The sequence below is a fragment of the Nicotiana sylvestris genome, chromosome 12, assembly GCF_000393655.2.
Source record: "Nicotiana sylvestris chromosome 12, ASM39365v2, whole genome shotgun sequence".
Lineage (NCBI taxonomy): Eukaryota > Viridiplantae > Streptophyta > Magnoliopsida > Solanales > Solanaceae > Nicotiana > Nicotiana sylvestris.
Genome location: NC_091068.1, coordinates 108,703,641 through 108,723,424, shown reverse-complemented (window position 1 = coordinate 108,723,424; position 19,784 = coordinate 108,703,641). Strand labels below are relative to the sequence as shown.

At 34.2% G+C, this 19,784-nt stretch overlaps 2 protein-coding genes across 2 annotated transcripts; one reads left to right on the top strand and one right to left on the bottom strand.

Moving 5' to 3' along the window:
* Positions 1 to 2,412: 2,412 nt before the first annotated feature.
* Positions 2,413 to 9,459, top strand: LOC104243683 (prolycopene isomerase, chloroplastic). Its single transcript, XM_009798920.2, has 13 exons — positions 2,413 to 3,319; positions 5,094 to 5,300; positions 5,397 to 5,496; positions 6,334 to 6,416; positions 6,504 to 6,560; positions 6,633 to 6,785; positions 7,439 to 7,517; positions 7,656 to 7,804; positions 7,884 to 8,018; positions 8,124 to 8,237; positions 8,376 to 8,486; positions 8,586 to 8,694; positions 9,015 to 9,459. Exons 1-13 carry the CDS (start codon positions 2,849 to 2,851, stop codon positions 9,086 to 9,088), a joined length of 1,842 nt encoding a protein of 613 aa, XP_009797222.1. The 5' UTR covers positions 2,413 to 2,848; the 3' UTR covers positions 9,089 to 9,459.
* A 1,611-nt stretch (positions 9,460 to 11,070) lies between these two features.
* LOC104243681 (calcium-dependent protein kinase 20-like) lies at positions 11,071 to 17,540 on the bottom strand. Its single transcript, XM_009798919.2, has 7 exons — positions 16,224 to 17,540; positions 14,182 to 14,325; positions 13,930 to 14,082; positions 12,855 to 12,970; positions 12,377 to 12,544; positions 11,995 to 12,219; positions 11,071 to 11,869 (listed from the first exon to the last, which is right to left on the bottom strand). Exons 1-7 carry the CDS (start codon positions 17,098 to 17,100, stop codon positions 11,789 to 11,791), a joined length of 1,764 nt encoding a protein of 587 aa, XP_009797221.1. The 5' UTR covers positions 17,101 to 17,540; the 3' UTR covers positions 11,071 to 11,788.
* Between the last annotated feature and the right edge of the window lie 2,244 nt (positions 17,541 to 19,784).

The window sequence follows — 19,784 nt, the reverse complement described above, 5'->3', positions numbered from 1 at the left end:
TATGCTTGTTGATAGAGCTGTCCAAAAGGCTAGCCCAATCCAAGCCTCGTGGGCTTTTAAATTTGATGGTTTAGGATAGGCTGACCCTCCATCCAAATGGGCCTTAAAATGACCAGCCCAACCTAGCCTTAAGAGGGCCGCGGGCTAGGGCGAGGCGGCCCTTCAATTCTTTTAAAAAATATTGTTTTAAATTTTTAGATATTTTTTCGTGACCTAATCTCTTAATCATATGAACGACTTTTATTTATTTAGGTGTACAAGAATCTTATTATTTGACAAGAAATCTTGTAATTGAAACGTAAATTCTCCATATCTCTAACTCTTTTTTTTTTTAACATTACATGAATATTTTTTTAGTACTTTTCTTTCACGTTCCTTAGGTTCAGGAATTGCTTTAATAAGTTTATATGTTAAGATTTTTTATTTAGGTTTAACATTATTTGTTGATTTCATCATTATAGTCCATAAATTTTAAAAAATTGTGAAATTTGCTAGTGTTGTCAATTTTCTTTGGGTATTAAAACTTGACATTTTCTATACTGAAGAGCAATTTAATAATTAATAATATATTAAAGTAACCAGACTGATTATTGGCCACTCAAAGTAATATTTTCTTTTGAAAAAAATTATTATTGGCCACTTAAAACTTTTCTAGTTCGTTGTTAATTAAGCAAAAGAAAAACTAATCTTGCCATACTACATGCATGTCAAAATATAAATTCTAGTTGATATGGAAGGGTAAATGAGCAATCTAAGGTTGGAAAATGAGGATTATAGTTAATATTTTTTTAGTTTTTACTTTTTTTAAATATTTAAATGAATTTAATTAATTTTTGGCCCACGTGCCAGCCTCGGTCAAGCCTCAAGGGCCAGTGTGATGACTTGGACTGAGCCTATAAGCCTCAATTTTAAATAGGCTAAAAAATCTCAACCCAATCTTACCCAAGTAGTTGGCTGGGTCGGACTGATCTCACGGGCCAAGCCTATTTTGACGGCTCTACTTGTTGATAATCAACGATGTTTATTGTCTAGTGATATTGATACAAACTTTTTACACAATATATGTATAAGTTTGATAACGGGAATATTTATAAGTTTGATTTTTCACTATTGATTCTCTCTTTCAATTTATGTAATAAAAAAATATTTTTTTAATTAATAGATGAAAGTTTTTTATTTCTTTTAGACAATTAAGCGAGGAACTTGTGATATTACTGTACTGATAAAATTTAATTTTCTCCATGTGACGTATTAAGAGAGTGACATGTAGCAAATAAAGCTCTGAAACAGAGATAAGAATGAAGTGGGTCTGCTACTAAGTCTAACCGACCTTTTATCCCAGAAATTATAGTTATCCGATGGTTGAGTATTCGAAGAATTAATGAGTGTATTCGAAGACGCAGTCAACCGCGTCCGGAAATTGTGGTCATCGGACATTACATTGAGTGGTTACTATTATCAAGATTCTCGCTCCCCATTACCTAACTCCATGTGGCCCAAAACTCAAAACGGTATCGATTTCCCCTCCACACGACTATAAGTATCATTTTGTATCTCGAGAGATAGGGCATAAAAAAAAAAGAATACAATTGAGGCTCTTCAGTGTTCTTCCTTACATTATTCTAAGCTCCAGTTATCTCGGAGATTATTAGTGCAATTGTTATTATAGCTCATCGAGGCTTACATCTAATAAGATTACTTTATTTTTGTCTTTATTTTATTTTATTTTATTTATTATATACGATTATCAATTTCTTTGTGCAACTTTCGGATCGAACTGATTTGCTAGCGGCCTTAAGATATAAATTTAATTAATTTTCCAAAATCACTTTTTGGGTCAAATAATTACGATTTGAATTTCTTATCTCTTAATCGTTGTACAAGACAACAAAAGATTATACAACCATTAGTGATCATAATCTAATCCATCCATTACTACTTTAATGACCATGTATGTGCCTTCCTCTCCACTTGAATGAAAGACATGTAGGTGGTCAAGGGGATCAGTTTAATTGCTTTTATGTAATTTTATAAATTATAAGTTTAAAAATGAAAAAGAACTACATCGAAGCCATTACTAATCAAATAAAACTATACATAATATTAAAAGATATTAAAGGTGTTTGGGAAAAATCTTATTTAAAAGGGAAAAAATTAACTTTTAAAGTAACATTCGAGAAGAGAAATGGGAAAGTTGGCAATGATTTTTCTTAATAATTAACCAAAAAAGAAAAAGAAAAGAGGAAGACCTAACATGTCGACATTAGTCAAGACATTACAGGAATTCTAACTCTTGTACAACAACAACTAACAACAAAAAATCCAGCGTATAGAAATTTTAACTCTTATCAATATGTTTAATTGTAACTTCTTGATCTTGGAGCTAGATGATTATGTTATTATCGATAAGTTGTCTTTGGAATAAATTATTTATTTTAATCCCTGACGGTATCACTAGTATGTCACATAAAGTTATAAACAATAATTACTGGGAATCACAAAAGTAGAATCATGCCAATCCACTTCTCTTTCATTTTCAAGCACTACAGACAAGTGAAGAACCCTCCACTTTGCTCATTCCCACCTCATTAAAATCCACCTAAATACTTCCCTCACTTTGCTAATACACAATTCAGCTAGCCTATTGAGTACCCTGAGGTCCAAGAATTGTCAAGATTCAATTTTTATAGTTGTTGGTGCCTGTAATCTTGGATTTTGAACATTTTTAAAGAAAAAAGATTCAAGATTTTGTAATTCTCAGTGCTTATGCAATTACAGAATTGAAGAATTGAAGGCAAAAAAGTTCAAGTTTTGGTTAGTTAAAGCCCAAATTTTGAAAAATACAAAAATGGGTACCTTGAATTTTATGTTTCCCAATTCACTTCTTGATGGTAACTGCAAGATTGTAGCTTTGGGTGATAGCAAACTCAGAAACAATAAAAAGATAAGTTCTTGTTTTGACCCTTTGAGAATTGGGAATTGTACTGATGTCCAGCAGCTTAATGGCTTGAGTTTGGGGCTGAATAAGACTAAGGGAAGAAAAGGGGGTATTGTTTCACAGTTGAAAGCAGTTGTAGATAAAGGAGTGGAGAGCTATGGAGTTGGTGAGGTAGAAGTAAATGAGAGTGGCAACTGTGATGCCATTATTATAGGGTCAGGAATAGGTGGATTAGTGGCAGCAACACAGCTAGCAGTTAAGGGAGCTAAGGTTTTGGTTTTGGAGAAGTATGTTATTCCTGGTGGAAGCTCTGGCTTTTACCAGAGGGATGGTTATACTTTTGATGTTGGTTCATCAGTCATGTTTGGATTCAGTGATAAGGTTAGTTTGTCTGTATACTTTCTTTCTGTTATTTAGATGTCCAAGAAGTAGTATTGATTAGGACCAAGATTTTGAAGCAATGATAACCTTTGATATGCGGTCAGTGCTTTGAAATAGAAAAATCGTTCATAATAATAAAAGATGCTTTAGTTTGGCTCAAGACAGTTGTACTTGTTTGCATCTCAAACGTACCCGCACATGGTGTTTGCACTAAACTAATGAATGCAAGACATGTGTCTTTTACCGCTGATGGTGCAGAATTTCTGTCATTATTAGTTTATTATAGCCCTTCATAGTACTATATTTCCCTCTCATGTTGTCTTCTGTTGTTTGATTCTTGAAATCAGTTTTTCTTGGGTGCCTTAGCTATGTATACAAGTACTCTTCTAACTATTTTTCTTTTGGATGATATGGAACTACACCTGAAATACTATCTGCTGGTTTATAAGAAAATAATGCAAACTTTTTGAGTTGTAAATCCATTTAACTAACACACTAGTCTAGGAGAAGTATCATAGATATATCTGATGCTTAAGGACGGATCAGTTATAAGTTTCCTTGCATTTTTCCCAAATTTAGGTCTTCCTAGAATTTGTTTGATAACAACTGTTAAACTATGATACAAGGTCTTCTTCCCATATGGTTTCCTGCCCCCCAGCCTTCTTTTGTGATGACATTGCGAAAACAAGAGAATAGATTTTGACAATTCGCAGATACAGTGTCTTATGCCTCGTGCTTTTACATATGCCATGCTATAGAGTAACAAATTCTGAAGAATAGCATTGTAGAAAACCTATTTACACATGTGCATATACTCTGTAACATTTTGGGTCAAGTTGGTGAATACATGTCAAATGTCCCAAGCTTACTGTATATGTAGCAACTAATTAACAGACTGACAAGATATTTCAAGTAATTGTCTGCAGTTGGTTGGTTAATTTAACAAAGCTGGTGATGTCCCCAAAAACCATCTTTTCTCCTATGCAGTTAGTCCTTCCAGTATTTGATGTATGTGTCGTGCATATAATGTTCTTATTCTGATGTCTCTCTTCAAACTTCAGTTTCAAGAACAGTTGTTTCACTGCATCAGTTCACATGTTGCTGTCGTCATCACTTGTTATCTTACCATAGTCCTTATCTGGCAATTATATTTCAGTTCTTACATGAACCATCAACAAGTACACAATAACAATACCCATAGTTGGAACGTCTATCAAAAGGTGCACCTACCTAGTCTGCACTAGTATAGCTAACAATGTGTTCATGTTTTGTATGACCTCATTTCCTGGAAGATGTGTACAAGAATGAAAATCATAGCATCCTATTGAATATCACATGGGAATTCGCAAACCAACGTACTATGTTCACAACAAAGCATTGTTAGGTTGTGTTGTAGTGAGGTAATTCCACCTTGTCGACCATCTATCTACATTAACCTGGATCAATGAGGGGCTTTTCTACCCCAGCTGGAGCTCTAAATTTAGATTTAATAAGTGCCAGTGGGTCGAATATTTCCATTCCTTCGTCGAATATGTCTGATGCATGTTTTATGCTCTAGATTGGGCCGTGTTGATGCCTCGGAAGTATCTCAATCTTTCCGAGCTTCTTAGTCTGAAAATACTGGAAGAGACTCTGTTTCAATTGAAGATGTCATCCCAATAACTACATAATTCTATCATTAACATAATTTGTACTGGCAGTGGTGTATACTTTGTTCTGTTGTATGTGGTCTGCAGTGCTTGCATGTGATTGGATGTTTCACATCTTTTGACAGGGAAACCTCAATTTGATAACTCAAGCATTGGCAGCAGTAGGATGTAAATTAGAAGTTATACCTGACCCAACAACTGTGCATTTCCACCTACCCAATGACCTTTCTGTCCGTGTACACCGAGAATATGATGACTTCATTCAAGAGCTTGTGAGTAAATTTCCACATGAAAAAGAAGGGATTATCAAATTCTACAGTGAATGCTGGAAGGTTTGTGGTCATTAAAATTAAGGTGACTGCAGCTTGCTTTAAATTTTGGACTTCCTGATTTAGACTCAAAATCATTTGTTGAATATGGATGCTCAGATCTTTAATTCTCTGAATTCTTTGGAACTGAAGTCTTTGGAGGAACCCATCTACCTTTTTGGCCAGTTTTTTAAGAAGCCCCTCGAATGCTTGACTCTCGGTAATTTCTTTTCTCTTTTCCTTTTAACTTCAAATGTTGTATTTCCTTAGCTGTGCCTTCAGTCCTAATGCTAGAAATGGGTAAAAGAGGTAGTCTAGTGCACTAAGCTCCCGCAATGCTAGAAATGGATGCAGAGAATTGTTTCAAATTGACTTTGTTTCATGCCCTTTTATTGGTATACAAATTTACATTAATAGCAGACAAAGTCCAGAGAAATGCTGTAACTCACACGATAACTGTAGTTGCATAATTAAACAGATGTTCAAGTGATAGTGTTGAAAAAGCTTGTAGAACTCAGTAGTTGCCAAAATTTAATACAGTTCCGAATACAGATTACTATGATTTTTTACTCTGACCTTTTTCTCAATAATCAAGAAATTCATGACCAAAGATTGTAACATTTCCTATCTTAGGTGGCTTTTGTCATTTTCGCTGATCAAACACAGACCTCGTTCCACTGTATAACGTCAATTAACTTGGTATCCTTTTGCATAAAGATAATGAGATCTTATGCTATCAAATCACCCTTCTTGTGTTTAACAGTTCTGATTTACATACTTTAAATTTTTTGTAGTGCATTTAGTTAGTTTTGCAGTCTGACTGATGGCTCATAAATCATGGAAAATTCCTTCATAGATGTGTTAATACCCAAAAGCGTTCGACTTATGATAGGTTCTTCCTGTCATTCTTGGCATTTGCCAATATCCATCTTGCGGACTAATTTAAGAATAACTCTCCAATTATAGGGTCATTTTTTCATGCTGACATTTGTGCAGCACAGAATGATTGAATATCCTTCTATTGAATCTTAATTTATGCCAATGTTATTCATCACAGCCTACTATTTGCCCCAGAATGCTGGTGACATTGCTCGGAAGTATATAAAAGATCCCGGGTTGCTGTCCTTCATAGATGCAGAGGTGAGGCAAATAATCTGTACAACTTACTAAAAGTTTTGATGATTTCTTTACCTTTTGAAGAATTCAACTATATTTTCTCTTTTGCAGTGTTTTATTGTGAGCACAGTTAATGCATTACAAACACCAATGATCAATGCAAGCATGGTAATTCTGCATTTAACCTTAGGCCTTCTTGTGTTTATTGATGTCCATTTTCTCATGAGTTGCTTTCTGCAGGTTCTATGTGACAGACATTTTGGAGGAATCAACTATCCCGTGGGTGGAGTTGGCGAGATTGCCAAATCTTTAGCAAAAGGCTTGGTTAATCAGGGAAGTCAGATACTTTATAGGGCAAATGTCACAAGTATCATTTTGGACAACGGCAAAGCTGTGAGTTTTGGTCCTAGAACCATTATGAAATTATTGTTAAGAGTGATTATTCCTATTGTGATATGCAAAACTGTTGTTCTGGTGTTCGTATTGGACATGTCTTTGCCGACACTCTGTTAGACATACAGAGACACATGTCACACACACTTTTAACCATCGTCAAATTGTCTTTCCACTGTTTGACCATCAAAAACACTTGTCCTATATAGGTCTTTGGTATGCCTAACTGCATGACGAGCCATTTTAAGATTTAAGGTAATATTAGCGTGTTAGGATGTTAAAATATTTTTAAAATTCGGTAGTAGTATATAGCTAAAGAGGAAAAATGTGAGGACAAAGAAGGAAGAGGGAAGACCAAACATCTGATGTTAAAATGTTATACGTTTTCTATACTTGATTGTAATTGATATATACTGTGATATTTTACTTATCATTTGGGTAGGTCCTACATCCCCTTTAGTTGGATGTCAGTTACGCCCCTGAAAATACAGAAAGTGTCTACATATTTATACATACATGACTAAATTATACGTAACAATATAATGAAAATTGTATTTTTCAATGTCCTAATCGTATCTTGTTTTGCATTTTCGAATGCTTGTTCGCCAATGTGCATGCTAGGCCATTTTCTCAAACTCTTCTTTTTCTTTTAGGTGGGAGTGAAACTTTCCGATGGAAGGAAGTTTTATGCTAAAACCATAGTATCGAATGCCACCAGATGGGATACTTTTGGTTAGTTTTCCTAGAAGCCAGCATAATTTATATGTTTTCTTAAGATTCTTTTATCTTAGAGCTAGTACTGTGGTTTTCTTGTAAACATTTGATACTCTTCAAATCTTGTCTTCTCATGTCAAGTGTCTTACATTGTAGGAAAGCTTTTAAAAGCTGAGAATCTGCCAAAAGAAGAAGAAGCTTTCCAGAAAGCTTATGTAAAAGCACCTTCTTTTCTTTCTATTCACATGGGGGTTAAAGCAGATGTTCTCCCTCCAGACACTGATTGCCACCATTTTACCCTTGAGGTACTATTGGCACTTCAACGGGTTTGTTATCTATCTTTTCCTGTTTAAGGCTCACATTCATAATCTCATGATTTTACAGGATAATTGGACAAATTTGGAGAAACCGTATGGAAGTATATTCTTGAGCATTCCTACTGTTCTTGATTCATCATTGGCCCCAGAAGGACATCATATTCTTCACATTTTTACAACGGCGAGCATAGAAGATTGGGAGGTAAAATTAGTATATGCCTTAAGTGTCTAAGGTAACCTCTAGTGTATCTATGTCATCCTTTTTCTTTTTACTGGAAACTAAAGTACGGATGTTTTTCCTTACTAGGGACTCTCTCTGAAAGATTATGAAGCAAAGAAAGAGCTTGTTGCTGAAAGAATTATAGGCAGACTTGAAAAGACACTCTTCCCAGGGCTCAAGTCATCTATTGTTTTTAAGGAGGTATAAGTCATGATTTTATGAACTGAATAGTTGGTCATAGTGAACAATAATGAGCTTTCTTCAGTACCAAATCGACACGCTAAAATAGTTCATGCCTTGGGGCTTCATCCATTTATATTTATGATTGGACTCTTGTAGGTGGGAACACCAAAGACACATAGACGATACCTTGCTCGTGATAGTGGTACCTATGGACCAATGCCACGCGGAACTCCAAAGGGATTACTAGGAATGCCTTTCAATACCACTGTAAGTGAATCATAACTTCAGTATCTAGTTGCTTTACTGTTCTACTGGTAAATAGAAGCGCACAGAATAAACTGTTCTGTATGGTTTCTGAGCTTACAGGCTATAGATGGTCTATATTGTGTTGGCGATAGTTGCTTTCCTGGACAAGGTGTTATAGCTGTAGCCTTTTCAGGAGTAATGTGTGCTCACCGAGTTGCTGCTGACTTAGGTAAACATGGTTTGACAAGATATTCAATTTTCAGAACTTGAAGGTCCAGATTGCATTTGTCGTGATATCTTTATTACACATAGCTCTACTATATTTTACTCTGTGACCTTCAAAATGTTCTCGCTAGGGAGGTATTGACTTAATATGTGCCAATCAGCAATAAGTGGTCTTATTACTTTGGTTATTGATGAAAAGTTTTGTTTGATATCCTATAATCTAATATAATATGCTCATCGATATGGAATTTACGTATCTTATATTTAGTTTATATCCATATTTCCATAAAGTCTGATTTTGATATCCTCGTTTTTCTGTCACAGGATTTGAGAAAAAATCAGAGGTGCTGGACAGTGGTCTTCTTAGACTACTCTGTTGGTTAAGGACACTAGCATGATATCTACTCGTTAAGTTAAAAACAAGCATACGGCAAACTTCTCAACAATTTTTTTTTTAAAAAAAGAATAAAAGCATATGACAATACTTTGGCAGTCTAAGTGATTGGCTTCTTTCAGAAACATTTTCATATAAGGCACGGGTTTATTTTGTTGGGCGGTGCATTGGTTAGTGCCAAATTTTTTACTTTAATAGGTTATTACCTCTTATCTTCTTATTTAAATGAACTGGAAATGAGGTCCAATTCAGGTCACAAGATATTGAGAGCTGTTTTGATTTGTAAATCTATTCAATGTCTACTGTGGATCATTTGCTATAACATTCTGGTAACATTCAGATCCATAGTTATGGAACAAAGAAAATTCCCAGGTATATGTTGTATATCACATTGCTGCAAACGTTATTCTTCTATGACAATCATTTATGAAATATTGCTACACCAGTCCAGAGGTACAAAGTAGCAACAAGAATACACTCTTCAGTCCACTTGGCATCTATTCTGGTCCATTATCAGAAAGTTTATCTTCCAAAAGGAACATTAAATCATCATGTCAACATTACTATAGCAATCAAGTATAAAAATCTCAAGATCCCTAAAATGAGGTACTCACAAGAAATGGTATCGAATGCGCATTATATGTGTTTTTAGCTACCTAGTAGGCAATGGCGGCTCCATAAGTTTGTGGCGTAAAGCGAAATTTAATAAGAGACATTATACTTTTTTATTAGTATATATGCACACATGACACACTTATACAAAAAAAAAAGATAGTGTTGACATTTTTTCATACTTGTTATTTATAGTATAACATGCTTAAATGATGAAACTTTTAATTTCACATAGTAGTATTATTTTTTATATTAGTAAGAGGTAACTTTAAAAAATTGGATGTAAGACATGTATTTTCAATATGTTACCTTTGATTTTGTTGTAAAAAAATATATTTACTAATATGAAGATCTAAGTAATTTAATTCAAAGTTCTAAAATATTTTTAATGTTAAAGAGTAGACACTCTTCCTTTCTTTCTTTTGTCCAAGGTTTATTGTATTTTTTTTTTTGCAAACTTTAATATTGTCTAACTTGAAATAAAATCATAAAATCCATTATTAAAAAATTTTGGGGACCTAAATTAAAGCTTTACTAGTCTCCTAATTGAGCCACATGTACATCTCCTGCTAGTCTCAATCAAATTTTATACAGTCTCAATTAAGATAAGACAACAATCAGTGAATGTGTTATTTAGTTACCAAATGTGAATGAAGCTGTTGAATAACACGTTCATGGGTAGTGGTCTATAAATAATTGTTGATCATGAATGAGGACGACTCAACGGAACTGGTGGCTTAAAACTAAAATATATTAAAAGACCCTGAAATTTCTTTCATAATGTCCATATAATATTGAGACAAAAAAAGTGGTGAGAGAACAACGTATAATATGTGGGTTAGATGTAAGTCATATGGTGTTGAACTCCCTGTAAAAAAAATATAGCATTAAATGAAAATGGTAAAAGGATTGAGCCTATTATCGATCGTGTTTTGAACCTTATGATAATTGTCTCTGGGATTTCTTAGTTAAAAAAAATGAGACACAAAAGAACTTGATTACTGATATGAGGATCTATCAAATGTGACAAAACGGAATAGCTAATTTAGAGAATTTGATTTTAAATTAGAAAGCAAAATAGTAAAAAATATGAAAAAAGAAAGAAAGAAAAATAGAATTGATGAGAAGATAAATATATTATTTAATTTAGTGAGAGAAAAGTTTTATCCTATTAACTCATTCAATCCTACATCTACCAAATTTAAATAAATATTAGAATTTAAAATATTTTATCAATAATTTTATAAATATAAATTACATATATTATATAATGATATAGTAGTACTTTATATTTTTGGGGCCTTAAATATTTGGGGGCCTAAGGAAAGAGCTTCACTTGCCTTACCCTAGAGCCGCCCTTGCTAGTAGGAAAACTGAAATTACAACATTGTATGTTATTTCTGACTTGGATATGTACACTTCAGAACCTAATCCAACTAATCAGAATCCTAAATTAAAAAAATACTACTCATCATCAGACCAATTTTAACTAGAAACAAAAAGTTAGACTCCACAAATGAATAATTCATATTACTAAAAGAAAGAAAGCTATTGCCCCAAAATCATCTAAGTGGGTAACAGGACCTATAATGGCTGCATGTAGAGGAAAGAAAATCCTTGTGAGCAAGTAGCAGTACCACAGCTTCTGTTGAAGATGCATATTGAACCAAAGTAGCCAGGCTAGAGGTTCAATGGAACACAGAGTATAAAGTTCTGTCTGAACTGTTTCTGCTGAATCTACAGTAAGAAGGTAATCAACTGGTTGAGCAAGCATAAATCTAAAAGGAGTGATATTTGTGAACATTGGTTCCGTCAACAGAAAGAAACAAACAAATAAAAATACAAAATCGAATGCTAAACAAAGTTGCCCTTTCATCTCTGATGAATGACTAATCTTTACAGCATAACGCAATCCATATTTTTGTTTCACACACTCCTGTGGATGTAATACCAATGCCTGACTAATCTTTACAGCATAATGCAATTGAAGTTTCTTGTTTCACATACCTACGTGGATGATTTACACAACCAATATATGTGTAATCAGTGACATCAAGTTTACCAGGCTTTAAGGCCTATGGTATACCAATGCTTACACTCTTTTGCTTCTCTTCTCACCAAAGCCAGTGTCTTGCATCATCGCCACAAATTCACTGTAATCGATGCGTCCATCCTAAAAAAGAAAAATAGGTACATGAATGTTATGATCTTATATATGCTTTTATGTCTGACCATGCACATTATATATCTGCAAGATATTAGAAATAGAACACTGAAGATGAGAATAATAGGGTTTACATTATCTTGGTCAACTTCACGCATAAGCTCTTCAATGGGGATATCGCTCAAACCAAACTTATCACAAGCCTTTTGGAGCTCATCCTGTGTGATATATCCACTACCATCTTCATCAAAATATGAAAAAGCAGCATACATGTGATCTTCCTTCTGAATTTTGTTTAAATGGAGCATAGCAGCTAGAAACTCTCCATAGTCAATGGTACCACTATTATCAATATCCGCCTGAATTATCCAAACACAGAAAGGTTGTTTAGTAAGGATCTTTTTGACAGTTTATTTTTAAGAAGATCTGATATGCTAACATGATTTGCAATGCTGTTTAAAGCTGTCTATGATGTACATAAGACTGCTCTGGAACATAATAAGAAGTATCACTTACCGCTTGCATTAAGCTAACTATTTCTGAATCCTTCAGATCGGCACCCACTCTTTCCAAACCCTTTTTCAGTTCTTCTAGCGTAATATTTCCACTGTTATCTGTGTCTATCATTTTGAACATTTCCTTTAGTCCTGCGATTTCCTCTTCAGACAGACTTTCAGCAATTACCTAAAAAGCAAACAGAAATTGCTCAAGCATACCAACTAAAAAACACTTTGATGCAGTAATATGTTTCAATGTCCTTTTCCTGTTCCTGATTTAAAATTAGCGAGAAATGTGTATAAGTGTGGCACATATATATTAGGAAATATAACCAAATACAGGCCAATTAGGAAAGAAATGGATATTAGTAATTAGATAGCCATGGCATTTTCTTTCGTGAAAGGATTGGCACCCTTGTCTTTCTGCAGAAATGCAATGAATGCCATTACTCAGGTAAACTCAGCAACGATAGGTCTGAACAATTAGAATAACTTACTCTGACTGCTATCTTCTTTAATTTGTTCATTGCAGAAAACTGATTGAGACGACTTAGAACAGCACAATCAAGAGGCTTATCTGGAGCAACCCCACCAACACGCACCCATGGATGACCTGGCATAGATAATACATATATATGTATCATTCATGTAAAAGAGCATTTTAATGTGCTTGTTAAGCAAATAAACAGGCAAACATGATGATGTCGTTCTAACCAATCTTTTAAGTATAAGTGTCAAATTTCTACCAATTTACAACTCCTTCTTCCATCACCTCTCCCCTACGTATTCGTCTCTGTTAATCTGTCGCTCAAAGAAGCACATATAGAAGTATCTGAAATCATCTTCATACTGAAATCTTTTTAACATTATAGAGAGGCCAAAAGGCAAAGCAAGAAATCCTAGCAAGAAGCTATAACGCTTAGGAAGATAGGTCCTCTGATTACGTGTGTCTGAAGTCTCAACCAGCCAACAACTTGGCCAAACTCCAAATCTATAAACACTAAGCTGCACATACCACTAATTTAATTCAATTTTTTTTCTTAACGTTATCTGATTTCAAGGGGTAGAAGAAAATTTTGATGTTTACATGTCCTCTATTGCACATATAGCATGCACATGAGCGGATGTATATCCAGAAAGAAAAAGCAGGAACTTAAATATATCTGGTTCCTTAATGGAGCAGATGCAGCGATCAGGAAAAGCTATTGTCAGCGCTGAGTGCTACCAGTTCCATGAACTAAACTTTTTGGCATTTCGAGTTACTCTCATCAAAACTAAGTGATCTTCCATCCTTCTTTAAATAACATTAGAAATCATAGTAAAACCTAGACTTTTCAACAACAGAAATAAGAATATTTTTCCAACAAAAGTACAGAAGAATTTTAAGTAAGTTGTATAATAAGAATGACTTTAGAAGCATATCAAGACAGTTGATAATCTACAAGCAATTGATCCAGAGGACAAGGCCATATGATGCAAAGAAGAAAGGATGAGAAGCATCATTATATACTGAAAACATACATAACACCAAGAAGAGCATAAAGGATCAGACTGGTGAATACTGCATCTTACAAAGAACTTCATGGGCTGTCAACCGCTTTTTGGGATCTCTCACAAGCATTTTTCTGACTAGATCTTTTGCACTTTCTGATATAGTAGGCCAAGGTTCTGATACAAAGTCGAGTTCCCCTTTTAAAACCTGTTCAAATATTCCTTGCTCCGTCTCTGGTGCAAAACATCAAAATTCATAAGCCACATGGTCTTCATGTTGCTTCAAGGATTATAAAATCAGATTGCAAAGGAAAAAAGTTAAAAAAAACTTACCATCCCAAAATGGAGGAACACCACTAAGTAGTATATAAATAATGATTCCTGCACTCCAAATATCACACTCTTGACCATAATGCTTCCGCAACACTTCTGGCGCCACATAGTAAGGACTTCCAACGACATCACCAAAGGTTTCACCTGAGTGCACCATATTTGTATTCTTGATTAGGTGAAGGAATACAGCTCATAAAACAGCTAGAGGAAACCAGATGAACAGCAACTGATTCTTATAATTTCATTTTATCTGAAATATCTAAAGCAAAACTAAAAAGATAAAGATTAAAATGAAAGTAATAGTAGTCGCCTATTGTATGAACAGTAAACACTCTGCCTTAATAAGCTTAATGTGAAAATAGGTATGAAAATAGCAGGTCATATTATTGTGTGACTTCTGCTCTAAGAAAAGGCAATGTCAAGCAGACACCCTACGATTCTTAAGTTACGAAACAAGATAGAACAGCCCATACTAACATACCGAAAATCAAGCAAGTAAATGCTAACAAAGAGCAATACCATTTTCTCCATTTTAGACTTTATCACTACTTTCAAAGATGTCTTTATAAGTACATTCATGCTCTTTGCTACTATTAAATTAGGATTAGACTAGTTGAAACTTAAAAGAATCATTAAGAACAGTGTATAGAACATGTTTAATGTTTATGTTATGGTGGAAAGTCTAGAAAATCATTAACAATATTGTTTAAGTATAATGATTCTTTTTAGAATATTTCTAATGAGTATCTCATAATAATTAATAATCCCAAGAATTAGAGAATTTTCCTCATATTGTGGAGCTCAAAACTCCTAAGATAGGAACTTCCAATATGTTGTTAATAACCAACTTCAAAAAGAGTTTTTTGCTCTCTTCTTTTCTTTTTTCGCATGGTATTAGAGTCTTTACAATTTTGGTAGAGACTTAAGTAGTGTCTGCCTACAACAACTACACCTCCATCTCAAAACTCATATTGCAGATTGCCTTCCTACTAATGACCAGAATTATGCCATACGGTTTTATTTTCTTGTCATAGTTATACTATTATTATCTTTTTGTGATGACAGCTCTAGTGGTACTACTTCTCTTTCTGATAATCCTTCTTGCAGCACTATACCTTTTTCCGATAATCCTTCCTGTAGCACTGTACCACTTTCTAGCAATTATTCCAACAACACCATGCCTATTTTCGCTAATATTCTGGTGACACAACTCCTATTCGGACCAGCATTCCACCCACAATCTAGTCATCCTCTCAACAATAACTGTTCTGGATAACCGAACCGTGCCTCTTTTCGGTGGTATCGTGTCTTTAGCCAGCGTCTTGGCATCATCAAACAACTTTTCCAGTGAAACTCTTCAGCCACCAATTCGAACTATATCCTGGAGATTCGAGTCACAATTTCTCTTTCCATTGATTGAGGATAGATTTTTTTCTGTGTGCAGTGAGAATCACTTTTTCTGCTGTGCAATTACCAGTGGCTTTCTGGCAAGAAAGATTTTCAGCAACACTTATTCTGACTCAAAGCTCCAATAAGAACCTCTCTTATACGTTGTTAATAACCAATTTCAATAAAAGTCTTTTCAGAATTCTTTTCCTTTTCACAAGATCCATGGGGGAGTTGCTTTCCCACAATGAACAAAGTATAGAGATTTCTAAGATTGGTTTGTAAATTCTTTCAAAAACAACTCCTGCAGCTATTAGGGATGCATGGATAGAACACCTATCAGGTGTGGTAATAAGAGTTTAATATTAGAAAGCCTTAAACCTAAATGTAACCCACTCTTGCGTAACAATTCAATCGCCTTCTGGTATTACAAAGCAATCATAGGTTCATACATTGGAGAAAGAGCCAAGGCATAAGCAGTACTGGCGGCAGAAAGTTCACTGAAAGCAAGAATTTAATAAGAAAACACTTTTTGCCTTGCCTATCTTTAAGCATTTAATTATATTATAGACTCTCCAGTGAGTTACAGATAATTGACAGACTTGGGGGGCAATATTAATGCCAGTTTTAAGGAAATTGTGTTTTCAAGAGAATACCTGGCCTAAAGAACACTGATAACCCGAAGTCAATCGTCTTCAACGGTGACTCTTCTTGCTGATCGACGAAAAGAAAGTTTTCAGGTTTGAGGTCCCTATGCATAACACCCAAGGAATGGCATGCTTCTACAACACCTACTATCACCCTTGCAAGTTCAGCTGCTTTCTTCTCTGAATAATGCCCCCTCTGTATAATCCTATCGAAAAGCTCTCCACCTACACAAAGCTCCATCACAACATGAACCGCAACAGCATCCTCGTATGCCCCCACAATTTGAACAACACTAGGTTGTCCTGCCAAGTGATGCATTATCCGAATCTCCCTCCTTACATCCTCCACATCCTCCTCAGTGTTCAACCTTCTTTTAGCAATAGACTTACATGCAAATTCCTTCCCACTCGACTTCTCTACACATAAAAACGTTGTCCCAAATTGCCCTTGTCCTAACTTCCTCCCTAAACTATAAATTTCCTTCAAATTACCTGTTTTTCGTCCTAAAACAGATTCAATCTGAAGCCCCAGACTCGACACTCTCTTAACATGACCAGGCTTGTTCTGTTTCACGCCCTCCACGGGCTTATTGACAGTATCATTAGCATCTGTGTTGTTATTCCTAACCTCCTCTTTAACACTTATTTGTGTATTATCTCCACTTATCATAAGGTGTGGAGGTGGATTACTTTGAATACAAGATTTGTTATCATCAGAACCTTTTGCATCATTTGTATTTGATGAATCAACTGAATTCTCTTTGCTTTTTTCCCCTTCATTTGGGAGTGGTAAATTTTCTGATTGATTAGGTTTCCACACAGCTGCAGTAACAGATTGTAAGAACCCATTGTTAGCCAATTTGGGTCCTACACAATTATTCCCCATCCAAAAATAAAAAATACCAAAACAAATACTACTAGCTCAAATCAAAATCTCAACTTCTCCCAAACTCCAATACCATCTAAACATGCCATTGCTGATTCATCAAAATTCAACAGAAGCCTTAATGAAGCCCTAATTTTTTTTATCCCAAAAATTAAATACTCCACTATAATCAAAATCAGCCGAACTACTCATATATTAAATCACTCGATTGCACAAAAAGCGTACCAAAAATCTGAATTTTCTGAAAATTTAAGAATTGAACAACAGATGATGTCTCAAATATCGAAGCTGGCAAATGAAAATGATATCTTAGGGATTTGGAAGAAATTGGGGAGAAATTAAATGAGGAGAAATTGTTGGAAATGGTGAGGAAATAGAAAAGATGAAATGGATTGGATGGGTAGTTTTGGTAATTGGAATAATATTGATGATCAGTTCGTTAATTCTGTTAACGATTGGAGAATTGTTTTTTCATGCATGAATTATAGCCTCTTTGGCCAAGCTTTTTTTTGGCCAAAAGTTTTTTTTTTTTTTTTTTACCAAAAGCACTTTTGACAAAATATTGAAGTGTTTGGCCAAGCTTTTGAAAGTAAAAAAAGTACTTTTGAGGAGAATCAAAAGCAGTTTTGGAGAAGCAGAAAAAAATAGCTCCTCTCCAAAAGTACTTTTTTAAAAAGCACTTTTGAGAAAAATACACTTAGAAACAGTTTTTAAAGATTGGTCAAACACTAATTGCTGCTCAGAAGTGCATTTTCAAACTAATTAGTCAAACACAAACGGTTTCTCACCAAAAGTACTTTTGAAAAAGCACTTTTGAAAAAAAACATCTCTCAAAATAAGCTGATTTTTGCAGCTTGGCCAAACGGGTTATTAGCATGCAATCACATTTTTCAACCTACCGCTACGTACAGGATTTTTATTTTTTCCTTTTCACACAACTAACAAAAAAATAAGAAAGACTAACGGATTTTTTTGGTTCGGAAACAAGTTAACTATGAATTAAAAATATAGGATTATTATGTGATGATTAATAATGAAATAATGGTTGTTGTTATTATTATATAGGAATTATGTACTTCAAGGGCATTTTTGTCTTTCAATAGTCTAATTTATTTCACTTTTTATGCCACATAAAATAACACATAGTTCCGGTATAACTTATACAAATGTTATTTATGGTGAATTCAATGAGAAGATTAAACAACCAAATAGAATGTTAGAGTAAATTCAAACTCGTAACACTTTGATATTGTCTACATCTAATATATTTTACCTCATGAATGTAAAATAAATTCTTAGGATGTGAATGCTATAATTTTTAAGATGCAAGCTTTATATTAGGCTAAGCAAATAAAAATTAAAGTTTAGTCATTGTTTAACCAAAAAAGTGCTTAACCTTTTCTTAAAACGAATTAATGAGAGAATAGAGGGTGAATCCTAGTTAAATATAATAACCGCTAGATCTAACGTTTAGATGTATCGATGATGTAGGGTTGAATCCGAAATTATTGTATACCAACTACAAATGCTCAATGATTGTCAATGAATATGATAATAAAAACATGCAATAAATGTAGATAATGACAATAAATGTAATAAGAAGAAACTTATCACCCAAAATGTTAGATGACTTAGATGATTCTCCTTCCTGACAACAACGTGGATGTTGACATCCAATTTTGTCCCTCCTTTCTTCCAAGTTATTTCTTTAAGCTTCTAATATCACTAATAATATAATGTAATTATTCTACTATTTGTTTTAATGCAAACTATGCCTATTTGTTATTATTATTATTATTATTATTAAAAATATTACTATACTTATTATTATTATCACCAAAAAACACATTTTTCTCTTTATATAATTAATTAATAATATCTTTTTAATTAAACATCTTATAAATATTTACACTTGTGATGATGTTTTACTTAACAATTAGTGTAAGTTATCTTGTAAATTTAAATTCTAGCTACCATAATTATTTTAAGTAACATTAAATAGTTTAACTAATAATATTATGTAGTATTATATAATGTGGCTAATAAAATCATTTTAAATCTAAATAGAAGCCGAAAGAAATATACAAGAAAGGAGGAAAAAGATCAGCACTCAAGGCCCAAAATTTCGGCCAAATTAGCCCAGTAATTAAGCCTCCTACCAGCCCAATTGCAAGCCCAATCTATCAAAGGCCAAACCTGCAATCCCACATATCTCACCCTAGAAACAAAAGAATCAGATTTTTTTAAATCTCCTTCTCTTCCTACCACCCCCCTTATCAACCCTTTCCTCTTCTATGCCAAAGTTCAGCTCGCTTTTGACCATGGCAGAAGCTTTCCCCCTCCAATTTTGAGTAAGTCTTCGTCCCTCTCGATTTTCCCATCAAAACCCATGACTTTTTCTTCTCTCTCGTCTGCAACGAGATTTGGTCAACACAATAAGGCATAAGCCAAATTATTGTGACCACCCGGCCGGTCGTCTTAAGAATTAACGCTCCGATCCCCTATTAACTGTTTTTTTCGTGTTTATTTTTGCTATTGTGAGTTGTCAGGATGAATTATTTGGAGTTTCAGAGAGTTTTGAGACACTTAGTCCCTAAATGAGAGCTTAAGTTTTGGAAATTTGACCGTAGTTGGAACAATATGAAGAAGGCATCGGAATGGAATTTCGATGGTTCCGTTAGCTC

Excerpts from the sequence above, each read along its gene's own strand:
- LOC104243683 (XM_009798920.2), top strand. The coding sequence starts at position 2,849 with ATGGGTACCTTGAATTTTATGTTTCCCAATTCACTTCTTGATGGTAAC. Across the intron at positions 6,786-7,438 it reads TTTTGGACAACGGCAAAGCT|GTGGGAGTGAAACTTTCCGA; the intron begins GTGAGTTTTGGT and ends TTTTTCTTTTAG. Across the intron at positions 8,019-8,123 it reads CGAGCATAGAAGATTGGGAG|GGACTCTCTCTGAAAGATTA; the intron begins GTAAAATTAGTA and ends TTTCCTTACTAG.
- LOC104243681 (XM_009798919.2), bottom strand. The coding sequence starts at position 17,100 with ATGGGGAATAATTGTGTAGGACCCAAATTGGCTAACAATGGGTTCTTA. Across the intron at positions 14,326-16,223 it reads ATCAGTGTTCTTTAGGCCAG|GTGAAACCTTTGGTGATGTC; the intron begins GTATTCTCTTGA and ends TGGTGCACTCAG. Across the intron at positions 12,545-12,854 it reads TAAAGAAGATAGCAGTCAGA|GTAATTGCTGAAAGTCTGTC; the intron begins GTAAGTTATTCT and ends TTTGCTTTTTAG.